Genomic DNA, 13831 nt, shown 5'->3' on the forward strand with positions numbered 1-13831 from the left:
TTATGATTGATCAATTTCTCGCTTCAGGCTTAAAGCTTAAAACTCTATTATAGATCGAAATTTAAGAAACTGAAAGTGAAAATATAAAATTATAATGTTACCAGCATTGCATATCCAGTTACTTTATCTCTCGAAGATTGGCATACCTGCTTCACTGTCCCCGGCCATAAAACTGAACCGAACTAACCTTATCATTCCAAAAAAATGTGATAACACTGTGAAAATATTTCACGCGATATTACATAGCATTTTGCGCAACATTTTATTAAAGGGATACGTGAAAATAATATATATCTCCGTGTTAGTGACGTACAAGTAATGGCGGCCATACATCGAGAAGCGATACAAAAGCAGATTCAACAGGATTGGGCTAATCGCGAGTACATAGAAGTTATTACCGGCAGTATTAAAAAGATCACGGATTTTCTCAACTCCTTCGGTAATTTGTCGAAATTCATCGAATTCTTATTCTCGATGATATGATTGTTTTAATTTAACGTATTGCTATAAAAAACCTTCCAGATATGTCTTGCAGGTCGAGGATAGCGGTTCTTAATGAAAAACTGACGACTCTTGAACGTAGAATCGAGTATCTTGAGGCATGCGTAAGTGATTATATATATAATATTAAAATGTAATATTAAAAATAGGATTAAATATAACAGAACTCATGTATCTTGTAATATTATCGATACATCAAACGATGGTGAATTTTCTCGCATATTTAACACTGAAACTACCAAAGTGGTCAAAATGACTGATTTGTAATTCTTATAATTTTATTTCAAACAAAGTTATTTCAATTTCTACTGGTTGCATTCTTTGAGATTAAGCATAATTTTTATCGTAACGTGTAAGCAAATAAATATTTCTTCCTTTGCATTACATATTTTTTCGAAAATCCTATTTAACATTTTTAGTGTTAAATATATAGGAGAGATATTATTATTATCATTAACTTATCAACACATATAATATTTCGTTGGTATGATGGTATTTATTTATTAACTAAAAGCGAATGTTTGCAATTAGTTACTGTAATGGTGCTTATTTGGCAGGTCACGAAGGGTGAGACGTTGACGTAATCTCCTCATTAACATGACACAGCCATCGTTTCCTTCCATAATCTGTTCTGAATTTTCCTTTTCTGTACTAAGAATCTAAATAAATATATACACGATGAAAGCAAAGATACTCCTCTTGTATCCTTTCGTTACATCGTACTTTTACAAATCTTTTGTATTATACTACTGATTAATTTTTATTATCATACGTCAATGCTAACAATCTCGCTCGTGTATGTGCGGGAGAGATCTTCACTCCCAGGGCTTGGGTCCTCTGGGATCCTTGATGATCGTCCAATCAACGGGAATCGTGGTGTGTTGAGACGGTCCAGTCTCAAAGATATTGAGGGGCATTGGGTTCCAACCTATCAGATCACCGTGTTTCTTGACCATGGCTAATATCAGCAAAAGCGTACCATAGGGAAATGTAAGTTTGCCATTCTTTTGCCAATGATAAAATACTCCAGTTGTGGCTAATGCTGTAAGAAAAAAAAAAGATTTTTTGCTTCCACTAGTGTTGGGTTAACTTTTTTATCTGTACGTTACATACAGGCTGTAACATAGTTGGCGTAGCCATCCTTGCCGCGTAACTTTGTCGTCATATAAGCTACTGATGCGAAAGTAGCGCACATAGCAGTGAAAGGTAACATCCAATAGGACACGCAGTTCACCGCCGGCCAGAATGTATAGGCTTGGGATAAAAGTGTGCAATCGTATAAGCCGACACCTAAGCCGGCGGCAAAGCCATACTTGCTCAGCCCAATTACCTTCTCGAGCGGCTTCTGACCTTCTGGTGCATTACTATACCTCCAATTGTAGGCGAAATATGTTATTAACATGATCACTGTTAAAATAAAGCGAAAATAATAATAGATATATAACAGTAGGAAAATCATTGATTCTTAATCTATTATCTATATGATGTAGCTTGTAAAAGATTATTATATACTTTCAGTATCAATTAAAATAAATGATAAACGTTAATCTAAACACCGAAATGCGATTTGAACGTTATGCTGATAGTGTGTACGCTAAAAACATTTAAAATATGACGTTTAAATATAAAATACCAATTTATTAATTCCGTGTACACGTATGCGGTTCTCTTACGTGCTATTACTTGATAATTAACCTAAATCGTGACAGTTAACAATAATTGTGACAGTAATTTCACACAAATTAGATGTATCTCTGTGTTAACTAAAATGATAGATTTTGGCACAGTCCTACGGGAAATTAATAAAACGTAAAATGCTGAAGTTTATGTTAATTCTTAAGAAAATATGACATAATATCGATAACGGTAATTACACGTATGTACGCACCATTGAACGTATAATATCTACCTGGCTTAATTTGCTATCAGTAGGCAGTGACGAGCAAGGTAGGAGCAGGTTATATCACCTTACTATCGGAAGAAAATTCTCGCGAGATCGCGCTTGGATTCCACTTCGCTCGTATGTTTTCGTGATTTCGGTGGGGAAAATAGCAGGGGTGCCGTCATATGTTTAAACGCTCTGACTTTTAGTTATATAGATACACTGTATATCTAATTTGTACGAAATTATTGTCACAATATTATTAACTATCACGATTAATTATTAAATAATAATACGTAAAAGAACCGCATACACGTACACGGAATTAATAAATAAGTCAGTTCAAGTGACTTCTAGTGAGTAAAATTTATGTATGATGGACAAGCGCCATAGTTTAATTATATACAGGCCGGTATTCATAGTCGGATCTTATATTTAAGACCATCTCAAGTTTATTTTCAGACGTTTTGTAGCCAATGAAATGAGTCGTATAGCATCTGAAGATAAACTTAAGACGGTATTAAATATAAGATCTGACTATAAATACTGGTAACAGTTGCGACAGTACTAGGAAATTGGAGGCTCGATTTTCTTCTGTGCATGCATCGGCTGTACAACCAAGAGTACGACGGACTATCATACAGCGATACCGGCGAGTGAAACAGCACAGCTGAGTGTATAAAGCCAGCGGTACACGATGCTTATTTTCACACAAAGAAGACTTAAGAAATTGATCAATCACAATCGAATTATAGAAGAAAAATTAATTATGATTGGTCAATTTTTTCGATCTTATGGTTTAAATTCTAATTGTAGACCCCATTTCAGTGTCGGTCCACAATAGGTATTTTAAGCCTTAAGCCTTAAAATATTGTGGATTGACACTTATAGCTTCTGCTCACAGAACGCTTGCCGCGTGGCGGAAGTCCGTGCGGTAGCCAATAAATTTTTGCTTCTTACCGAAAAACGGCATGTTGATTGGCTACCGCACGAACTTCCGCAGCGCGGCAAAAAGCGATGCGGCAGCCAATAAACTTTTAGTTCTCATGAAAAAACGGCACGTTGATTGGCTATGCGAACTTTCGCTGCGCGGCCGTGGCTTGTGGGCAGAAGCCATCTGGCCGAGATTCATAGTCGGATGTTCAAGACTGTCTCAAGTTTATCTCCAGATACTTCGTAACTAATGAAATGAGTCGTACCGGTATCCGAAGGTGGTTTTATGTATAAGATTCGACTATGAATATCGGCCTCTGTTTTCCAGGCGTTGTACCAATTGTATCGACTACACTAGCGACATCTAACGTCACGAGTAGACAAAAATGAGCATCAAATCAGTGACTAGAGCGGATCGAACATTGCGAATTCTCTATGTATGTATACGTATGCTTTATTATTGGTAGATACGCACCTTTTATCGAATTTTGCTGCAAAGATTTGACAAATTTGATTCGATTGTTGATTTTGGCGCATGATTTTTTTTTTATCGTGACGACTATTTACGTCCGAAAAGAGCATCGACTCGTTGACTGATAACCGCTCTGTAGAACGTAGATTCGCCATTTTTTTACTTTACATATATATACCGAGTGTCTCGTAAAAGCAAGATTTACTTCAATATCAGGTGCAGTCGTCGACTCATCGTGCGATATCGTGCCAATTTGAATTATGCAATCTTAATGTATCGTTGGATACGTGTCTCGTTTGTTTCGCTACAGATGATAGAACAGGAGATTTCACGATTTTATTGTCAAGTGTGAACCGTAAGAACGTAGTATCAGCAAATTCGGTTTTCGGAGATATAAACACGCGGCGAGTTTTTGTTTATCATTAAGAATATTATACCTTTGCAGAAAAATATTACTGGTAATTGCTGGAGGAGAGGAGGGATCTAACGATTAATCACTGGTCAGTAATTTTCTGACGAATTATTATGGGAATTGATTAGTTGAAAAAACATAATGGCATGATATAAGTGTTGAAAAAACGCAGGAATAATTGTCATGCCACGAAAATTAATGTAACGTATATGCGCGAGTCAGTGACGTCGTTATTGTTTTTGGATTTTTCATTACAGTTCATAGTGAATTCAAAGCACACGATAACCCAGATGACACAGGTCTCTTAGGGATGTTCTGAGGATGACCCGAGGACGTCCTGATGTCCTGAGTACGTCTACAAAACGTAAATGGGATATTGTGTGCTGTTTGGAAAATTACCTTGAGAAACACATGTTATGAAACAACTTTATTAATCATCAGAAAATCTATACATATATTTTTCTCATTGCCAAAAATTTTAAATTACTTTCGTTAAAAGTGCAGAGATCCGAAGAACTCACAGCCGCATATTATACGGTTATGAGTAAAGAGGCGCTCTGTTAGTGGCTATCATGATATGCTTAGATTATGAGTTCCAAGCAAAGCGAGTTTATTGAAAAGAAAAACGTTACAAGTAACACTAAATATGCTTTCCCAATGAAGAAGTAGAAGTAGCTTCTCCAAAAATTCGATGTTGTCAGAAGATGAATGGCGGATTTTGTTAGTGCAATATGCAAAATGTAATAATGAATGGAAGACTTTTTTTTTCAGAGATTCAATTTTGCTGATCTCCGGGCGAGGAGCGGACATGCTAAGGTGGCAGCTCTGCCACGTGTGTTATGATTTCGAGAAGATGCAGCTCCTTATCGACTGTTCGTTACATATCTAAACTATCTAAGAAGCAGTGTGGCACGTATAATCACGCGAATTTTTCTCCGATCGAAAGAATTCTCCTCCGCGTTGCTGGGCGACACACCAACAGGTAATCATCCGTGCCGTACTCTCGAAATTTTTCAGAGTGAAATTTCACTCGAAAAGCAGAGCGACGGTTGATTCGCTCAAATTTGAGCGATTCTTGTACAAAGTGAATCCCCCCACTCCGAATCATTAGGTGAATATTTTCACTTGAAATTAAAGAACGAATCTCATATATTTTATCGTCTTACAGAAACAGATTTACTTTAATCAATGAGAAACATTTAATCATACGGAATCATATTTCCATATTGCATCTCCATTGTTGCAGAAAACTTTCGGAAATGTTTCAAAATCATTTCAAACTTTCATATTTTATGTGCAACATTTCCGAAAGAATTCTGCAATATGTCGTTTGAAATGTTGCAGCAGGAATGTTTCCGAAACCTTTCGTATGAAGATAATTTTCCGAAATTCTCAGTTGTTATTTCTGAAACGTTTCACATGAAATGATTTTGCAAGCATTTTAGTTGAGCTATTTCTGAAATGTTTCACATGCGATAAATTTGAAAACTTTCAGTTGATTTGTCTTCGAAACATTTAATGTGAAATAATTTTGCGAACCTTTCAATTGAACTGTTTCAGAAAACCTTTTACATATGATGAACTTAAAAATTTTTCTTCAGTTGAACTGTCTGTTTCTGAAATCTTTTACGTGCAATAAATTTTTCGTTTCTTGCATGCGATTATCTTAGAATATCCTATATAGCATAGGAACGCACTTCAGTCAATATAAGAAATATATACAAGGAATCATACAAGTATGCATTACATAAGCGTAAGTTGGAAGGATATCGTCACACCTGTTGGACTTACTACTTGCCCTCTGATCATCGAAGTTAAGTAAAGGACGACCGCGTACTAGAAATGGATAATTGATACCGGCTGGCCGCTGTTCGAGATCGACTTCATGCAAAGATGCGAAAAAAAATGTACGAAACAACTTCCACGATGTTATCAAGCAGTCAGGACTATCTCTCTTTTATTCAACAATGTTTTCAATTTATTCATAATGATTAACAAATATTTTTTTTTATTGTACAAATGTTATTAAATTTTTTTAATAATTTTACTTGACTGTTATATTTTCCATAATATACGTTACTGAAGTGTGTAAACAATATTAATGCATAATTCGTGAATAAATAAACATAACTGTGCATATAAGTAATTATTCCAGGAAGTTTTCAACATACATTCAGAAAGATATATTTCAGTGATCTTTCAGCACATCTTCAGGAAAGTTTTAAGTGCAAGAATCGCGGACATTTTGCTATCCCAAAACCGTCTCAGAGGGGGTCTGAGAAACATTTTGAAACGATCCTGGGATGTTTCACTTTTTCATACGAAACACTTCTGAAATATCCCTGAAAGATTTCGGTGCTGTATGGGTTCGACTTTAACTTCAAGTGAAATATTTTTAACCTTGCAATTTCGAGCGGCAGCATCTTCAATATTGTTTCAAAAACGAATTTTTGCTCTTTTCGAGTGAAATCATACTCCAATCATATTCCATAAAATTTCGAGTGTACTTTTATCCTTCCTTCTGTCCTTTCGTTTTTTTTTTTCTTAAGAAACATTGATTTCAAATTCGTCGGAAAACAGTTCGAAATCCATCCATTAATAAGTGTATTTGAAATAGATCGAGTTACAATTCACTGTTTTATCTGTCGTTGACCGTGAGAATGGCGTCAACGTCCAAAAGCGGCAAAAACGTCGGCCATTCCGGCGCGAAGAAACTGAATCGCTTAAGTTTGGAGAAGTCGCCGTATCTGCTGCAACACGCGGCCAATCCCGTGAAATGGTATCCCTGGGGCGACGAAGCTCTGGAGCGGGCCAAGAAGGAAGATAAGATGATCTTCTTGTCGGTCGGCTACTCCACGTGCCACTGGTGCCACGTAATGGAAAAAGAATCATTCGAGAATGAGGATATCGCACGCATCATGAATAATAATTTCGTTAATATCAAAGTGGACAGAGAGGAAAGGCCCGATATTGACAGGATATACATGACGTTCGTTCAGGTTGGTATTATTCAGCGTAAATTACATCATGTCTGTTTTCTCAAGATCTGATAGGAAAGAGAGGAAAAGAGAACTAGTGCAGGCTGGTGCAACCAGTACAGCAATAGAAAACAGACCTTGAGTATAATATAATCACGTTTTTTTTATTCAATTAAAATAACAAAGAAATGCTATTTCAGTTCTCGTTGTGAACTGAACGTCACGGTTCTAACACGAGCTAACACAAAGTGTCGAATAACTAGGGGAATCGAATATATCCGAAAAGCCTTCTTCGAAGCGCCGATACTTAATTAGATCTTTTCTTCATAGAATGAAGAAAAGATCCTCCTTTTAGGTATTCATGTACGTCGATGGTTTCAGATGTGTAATAATGTGAAGAATTTTTATACCCATTCAAACGACGGCATTGGCTAGTTTACCCGGTGAGCAGAATGTCCAAAATTGGCGTGTAAGACAACTTTAAGTTATCTTTCGGAGTTCCTTAAGAAAAGTCTTAAAGACGTTTCTTAATATCTCGAGATATCTTAAGGTTGTCTTTTATACGTCGATTTTTGACGTTCCGTTCACTGAATATTTAATAATTATTGTTTTATCGAGTCTTACAGAAGAAAATAGCTTAGAATTTTTTGACTCAAGTTCTCACAAGAAATAGCTATTTATCATAATAATATATATGTGTATAATAAGAATATATATATAATAAATTAGGGATGAACATTGTATACAGGATAGACCATTTTATTCAATACGCGCGAATATTTCTAAAAAGAGAAGTTTTTCAAAAAATGTTCCGGAAAAAAGTTTTATGGCTTCGAGGGAGAAAGATGATGACATTATCAATTTAATTGTAGATGACGCCACTTTCGAGATTTCATCATGGCGGCCATTTTTTTAAACGAAAGTCGATATTTTTTCTCGAAGTAAAAGTTTAGTTGACAATGAGACGAATATAATGTGGGTTTTCCTTTCTTGAAATTGGATCATTTTTCACTGAGTTACAGCGTTTTGTAACTGATTACAAATACTATTACGCCTTATTTTTATACATCTTATAATATATATTTTGTATATTATAATTTACCTATCCTTAATCTGTTTATCTAAATTTTTTTAGGAATCTATGAGTCTGAAAATAATTAAATTTTAATCGTTTTGTAATCTCTCTTTAAGCCAAATAAAAAAAATCTTCAAATATTATTATATTATTGTTTTTAATTCTTGGTGTTGCAATTTCAATAGCCATCGGTGTATATATATATAATTTATTTTATATATACTTAACTTAGGCAAAATCGGGTCACGGTGGTTGGCCGATGAGCGTTTTTCTGGCACCGAATTTGACACCAGTGACAGGTGGGACATACTTCCCACCGGATGACAGATACGGTCTTATCGGATTCAAATCGCTTCTGCTAGAAGTCGCGAAAAAGGTAGACGTGCAAAAAATATGCACACATCTCGAGATATAAGACGCTCACTTCCTCATTTAATACACGATTCACATCCACGTTTTAATCCATTATACGTAATCATACGGATCTCACCTTCGTCGGGCCTGGGTCAATGATACTTTCTTTTACGGTAGTGGGCACAGCAGAAGAACGACATAATCAAGTCGGGCGCTAACATAGTAGGTCGTCTGAAGGATATCGCCGAGTGCAGACAAGGTCTGAGGGTGAGTAAAATATTGCGTGTGTAAAAAGTCCTGATAATTTCTAGGATCATGAAATATCGTGTTTTATTCGCATACATTTTTCTACCGCAGGAAGACGATGGATTTCCTACGGCGGAATGCGGCTTATTGTGCGTTCACCTTCTGGCGACCGGATACGAGCCAAAATTTGGCGGATTCGGTAGTCAGTTCAGGATGAAAGCGCCAAAGTTCCCCGAGCCGGTCAATTTTAACTTTCTCTTCAACATATACGCCCTGAGCACTTCGTCCGAGTTGCGTAAGGAGTGTTTGGAGATGTCCCTGCACACTCTGACAAAGATGGCTCACGGTGGGATTCATGATCACGTGGGACAAGTGAGGCTCGAGTTCCCGATTATTATAATCCTGCGAATCGAATCGTATTGCTTGAAGGATTATTCGATTGTTCAAGGGATTTTCGAGGTATTCCGTGGACGGCGAGTGGCACGTGCCTCACTTTGAGAAAATGCTCTACGATCAGGCGCAAATAATGCAGGCTTACGCTGACGCTTATATCATCACGAAGAACACGTTTTATTCCGATATCGTGGACGATATCGCGACGTACGTCGAGCGCGACCTGCGGCATAAGGTATTATTTGCACTTTTTCTCTTATTAGGTACGAATTAATTCGGTGCCCTTCTTTCATGAAATTCAAAGTTTATTGTACAAGTTTAATGTTCAAAATAATTTCCATTATTTTCTATGACTTTACTCCATTCATCTATCGGGCGACTGATGAACGCCCTCGCGGGAAAAACTTGGCAGTTTTGACTCGATAAAGTCATCGATGCTTTTTCGAATTTCGTCGACTGTTTTAAAATCAAATGCAAAGGCACCGAATTAATTTGTACACCTAATATTTTCCAAACTGGTACACGAACATTTCAGCTAAATAAACGGTTCTATCTTATATAAAAAAAGATCTATGTATAACAGCAAGACAAGCACGTAGGTTTGACATGGCACACTCACAGAGCGTTGACGTTATTCAGGAAGGTGGTTTCTACAGCGCGGAGGATGCGGATTCGCTGCCGGAGCCGCAGGCTTCGGCGAAACGGGAGGGCGCGTTTTATGTCTGGACATACGACGAGATCAAGAGCCTTTTGGACAAAAAAATATCTGGCAACAGTAACGTACGACTTTTCGATCTGATCTGCTACCACTTCAATGTGAAAAAGGAGGGAAACGTGCGAAAGGCTCAGGTATATATTGCGATTCTGGAGAAACAGGATGTACAGGATAAAATAAAATCTCTAGACGGAAACATCTCATGACATAGGATCCTCACGGCGAACTCACAGGTAAAAATGTGTTTATCGCGTATGAGGGAGTGGAGAAAACCGCGGAGCACTTCGATATTAGTCTGGAGGATACGAGAGTTCATATCAAGCAGGCCTGCCGGATTCTGTTCAAGGAGAGAGCGAACAGACCACGACCCCACTTGGACGACAAGATGGTCACAGCGTGGAACGGTAACGCGTCATGATCTGATCAGCGACGGCGCCACGATGACGTCGATGTCATCATTGTTTTCGCGTTTGTCTTTTATAGTTTCGTCCTGCACGTTCTCGAAAAATTCAACATAGCTTTCTTCCGAATTTATTCGCAGGCCTCATGATGAGTGGGTTCGCGCGTGCAGGAACAGCCGTGCGAAGCGCGAAGTACGTGGAATTAGCGACGGACGTTGCCAAGTTTATAGAGCGGTACCTATTCGATAAAAATAATGGCGTGCTGCTTCGCAGTTGCTACCGCGGGGAGGACGACAGAATTATTCAGACGTAAGGATACACCGTCTTTAAGTGTTTCTGTAACGCGATAAACGCTACGTAGTTTGATGCCCATATAGCATGGCAACATCATATTTCTATTGCATGTATTACAATGTAATATAGCGAAAATATTGCTACAATATATTGCTGAGATATTACATAGTAATATTAAAATGTTTGCTAAAACGAATCACAGTGATGTTACAGTGACATTTCACAATTATATTCCCTTACAAAAAAGTACTAGTAGCTGTGATAAATTGACCAGTGATGAATTATTGTTTTTTAGTAGTTTTATTACTTATACGAGAGAAAAAAAGTCATTTTACATATTTGCGCCGTGGTTTCCACTTTGACCGGAGGTCAACATCCATCCAACTATTAACCTTCGCCGTTGCTGAACTTCGACGATCGGACAGCAACCACTGATTCTACTGACGATATCTTTATAGTTTATGCTTATATAATATATCTTTATGGTGTTCACAAACATATAATAACATATTTATTAACAGATATTAAAAGCAATGCATTAGCAGTTGACATGCGATGGATATGAATCTAATATATATTAGTGAATTGTTTTCATCCCTTTTAAGATGAAGCGTCGCATTAAACTAAAGAGAAAGAGAGAAAGGGGAGATTGACTTAACTAATATGATATCAAATTATCATGAAAACCAACAAATCATATTGAGTGATTCAAATATTTTTTAGAATTTCGTTTGCTTGAAAACATTTAGAAAATCTTTTTATTAAATAATATTTAAATATATATGTTATATTACTTCGTTTCAATGTCTTTATTTAAATTTCGGAAGATAATTTGCTCGATATAACATTTCTAATGTCAATAAGACATAATTAAAATGTCATTTGAAGTCACTTGGCTATTTGGAATGTGACATATTGCAACAATGTTACTGCAATATTTCAATGTTACATATATACACGTATTGTATCAATAATATTATTGTAATATTGTACAGTAATATATAATATTATTGCGATATTGCAATATTACTGTGATATTACGTGCTATGCGGATGTTTATGATGATGATGATGATGACTGTGGCAGGAGTGTGCCGATACACGGCTTTCACGACGACTACGCATTCGTCGTGAAGGGATTGCTCGACTTATACCAGGCCAGCTTCGATTTACATTGGCTCGAGTTCGCCGAGCAGCTGCAAGATATACAGGATCAACTGTTTTGGGACTCGCAGGACGGCGGTTACTTTTCGACGGTCGAGGACTCACAGATGATTCTACGAATGAAAGACGGTACGTGCCGACGGCTGAATTTGCGATAATTTTATTTCGCTAATCGAACATCGGACACTTTGATACTTACATGGCGCTGGCTGCGCGTTTTGGATAAATAAAAACGAGCAAGGAACTGTTCATTCTGCCTTTGAGATCGTGGGGGATCCGAAATATTCGCAGTGTCGTCTGTTACATATTTCATTAATTCGGTTGTTACTTCGTGTCTTGATTTTATATATTACATATTGAAAGATCAGAATATGAGTAAATACTTGAGGAATATATTAAGTTAGGAAATATGTTAACACATTCGCAGTCGACGGTTTTGAAGCGAAACCTTGAGCTGAGCACTGCATGCAATTTTCAAAAGTCTTGGCTAAACATTTTGAGATGACATAAGACTACGTTACCGGCATTCAGTTAAACGTTTCCGATATTGTTGTGAAATTTCCAACGTACTCTATTGTAGCTCATGATGGCGCGGAGCCGTCTAGCAATTCGATTGCTTGTTCCAATCTGCTACGGTTGGCGGTCTTCTTGGATTGCAGTGAGCTTAAGGAAAAAGCTGCGCGGCTTTTGCGCGCCTTCGGTAAAGGGCTCACGGAGATGCCGGTTATGTTTCCGCAAATGACTCTGGCGTTGCTCGATTATCACTACACGACGCAGGTGCGTACACTTTCCGCCTCTTATTAGTGCGTGCACGCAGTGATGTAGCCAGGGAAGGGGTAGATGAAATTCTCAATAATTTTTTTTCTAATGAGCGAGCGAGCGAGAGAGGAGCATACGGAATAAAATTACGCTCAAAAAAATTAATTTAATTAATGAAATAAATGTTATTTTACTATTAAAATGAAATAATCGGATGATGAAATTGGATCGATGAATGAAAGAAGATAAAAACTTTTAAGAATTTCCAAATTTCATTTTTTTTAGTCGCCCACTTTTACAGCACCTTCCGAAACTGTTTTCTAGCTACGCCACTGCTTGCACGGGTTCAAGCCTGTGAGCGCACACTATCTCCAAATCGGAGTCTTTGAAGTTTTCTCTCTCGAACCAACCTCTTTTAGATTTACGTGCTGGGCAAACAGAATGCCGAGGATACGGAAGAGATGTTGAGCGTGATCCGTGAACGTCTGATAGCCGGCATGGTGCTTTTGCTGGTCGATCACGAGCAGCAGGACAGCATGCTTCTCCGCAGGAACGCGATTGCCGGCAAGATGAAGCCGCAGAACGGCCGCGCCACGGTTTTCGTCTGCCGGCATCACACGTGTTCCCCGCCGATTACGAGTCCCAGTGAACTCGCTTCTCTGTTGGACGACAGAGGATTCTCCGCTTTGTGAATGGCTCGGGTTTTGCGTACGTTCGTCAGGCGATACGCCGAGAGGGCTGATCACACCACGCTTATCCAGCAATGTATCTCGACTGCGCTGATCGCGCATTCGTTCTAGGATATACCACTGTTAAATAATACAACGTTAGTCGATGAATTGGTACAGGGGGGGGAGGGGGATCCCATCTCCGTCACCACCACCGTAGAGCATCGTCTTTGCGTCTTCGATGTAACTTGAACGAATAGATAGTCGGCGCGTCGCGACCGAACAAGAGGATGTGTGTTCTTTGATATCGGCCTGATTGAAGGTGACCGCGGAACCAGCTGTTGTTGAATATTATTGAAATGTCATTTATCCTTGTTCTGAATAAAGTCGCAACTATACAAAAAAATGTGCAAAGCATCAGCTACCTTTCTTCTTTCCTTTTCTTTCATGTATCGATTATTAGGTGTGCAAAATTAATTTGCCAAAAATTCGCGTACAAGGGTCTATGTGTAGAACGATTCTTTCGGAACAAGCCGTGTCGCGACGCGTCTCATGCCCAAAACATGAACTAAAATGGTGCGAACG

The 13831-nt window shown here is 38.0% G+C and overlaps 3 protein-coding genes across 14 annotated transcripts; 2 read left to right on the plus strand and 1 right to left on the minus strand.

The window, feature by feature from the left end:
* The first annotated feature begins 152 nt into the window (after positions 1–152).
* On the plus strand, positions 153–1190 carry LOC106745201 (probable protein BRICK1-B). Its single transcript, XM_014620565.1, has 3 exons — positions 153–439; positions 523–605; positions 1059–1190. The coding sequence occupies exons 1-3, from the start codon at positions 319–321 to the stop codon at positions 1083–1085; spliced, it is 231 nt and encodes a 76-aa protein (XP_014476051.1). The 5' UTR covers positions 153–318; the 3' UTR covers positions 1086–1190.
* LOC106745200 lies at positions 976–2760 on the minus strand. 4 transcript variants are annotated; one of them, XM_014620564.1, is made up of 4 exons: positions 2411–2578; positions 1615–1908; positions 1286–1543; positions 976–1160 (listed from the first exon to the last, which is right to left on the minus strand). In XM_014620564.1, exons 2-3 carry the CDS (start codon positions 1901–1903, stop codon positions 1317–1319), a joined length of 516 nt encoding a protein of 171 aa, XP_014476050.1. In that variant the 5' UTR covers positions 1904–1908; positions 2411–2578; the 3' UTR covers positions 976–1160; positions 1286–1316. The 4 variants fall into 4 exon arrangements, with proteins under 4 accessions (XP_014476050.1, XP_014476049.1, XP_014476048.1 ...); XM_014620563.1 differs by having other exon boundaries at positions 1274–1543; XM_014620562.1 differs by lacking the exon at positions 2411–2578 and adding an exon at positions 2703–2760 and having other exon boundaries at positions 976–1543.
* A 792-nt stretch (positions 2761–3552) lies between these two features.
* Positions 3553–13667, plus strand: LOC106745237 (spermatogenesis-associated protein 20). 9 transcript variants are annotated; one of them, XM_014620659.1, is made up of 16 exons: positions 3556–3753; positions 4005–4143; positions 4234–4288; positions 4458–4564; positions 4972–5182; positions 6818–7199; positions 8486–8629; positions 8785–8874; positions 8965–9225; positions 9302–9481; positions 9886–10095; positions 10173–10365; positions 10503–10671; positions 11743–11948; positions 12400–12596; positions 12998–13270. In XM_014620659.1, exons 5-16 carry the CDS (start codon positions 5040–5042, stop codon positions 13268–13270), a joined length of 2448 nt encoding a protein of 815 aa, XP_014476145.1. In that variant the 5' UTR covers positions 3556–3753; positions 4005–4143; positions 4234–4288; positions 4458–4564; positions 4972–5039. The 9 variants fall into 9 exon arrangements, with proteins under 9 accessions (XP_014476150.1, XP_014476145.1, XP_014476144.1 ...); XM_014620658.1 differs by having other exon boundaries at positions 4458–4549; XM_014620664.1 differs by lacking the exon at positions 4458–4564 and having other exon boundaries at positions 3553–3753; positions 6860–7199.
* Positions 13668–13831: the final 164 nt, after the last annotated feature.

The sequence above is a fragment of the Dinoponera quadriceps genome, unplaced genomic scaffold, assembly GCF_001313825.1.
Source record: "Dinoponera quadriceps isolate SergipeBrazil2010 unplaced genomic scaffold, ASM131382v1 scaffold1270, whole genome shotgun sequence".
NCBI lineage: Eukaryota > Metazoa > Arthropoda > Insecta > Hymenoptera > Formicidae > Dinoponera > Dinoponera quadriceps.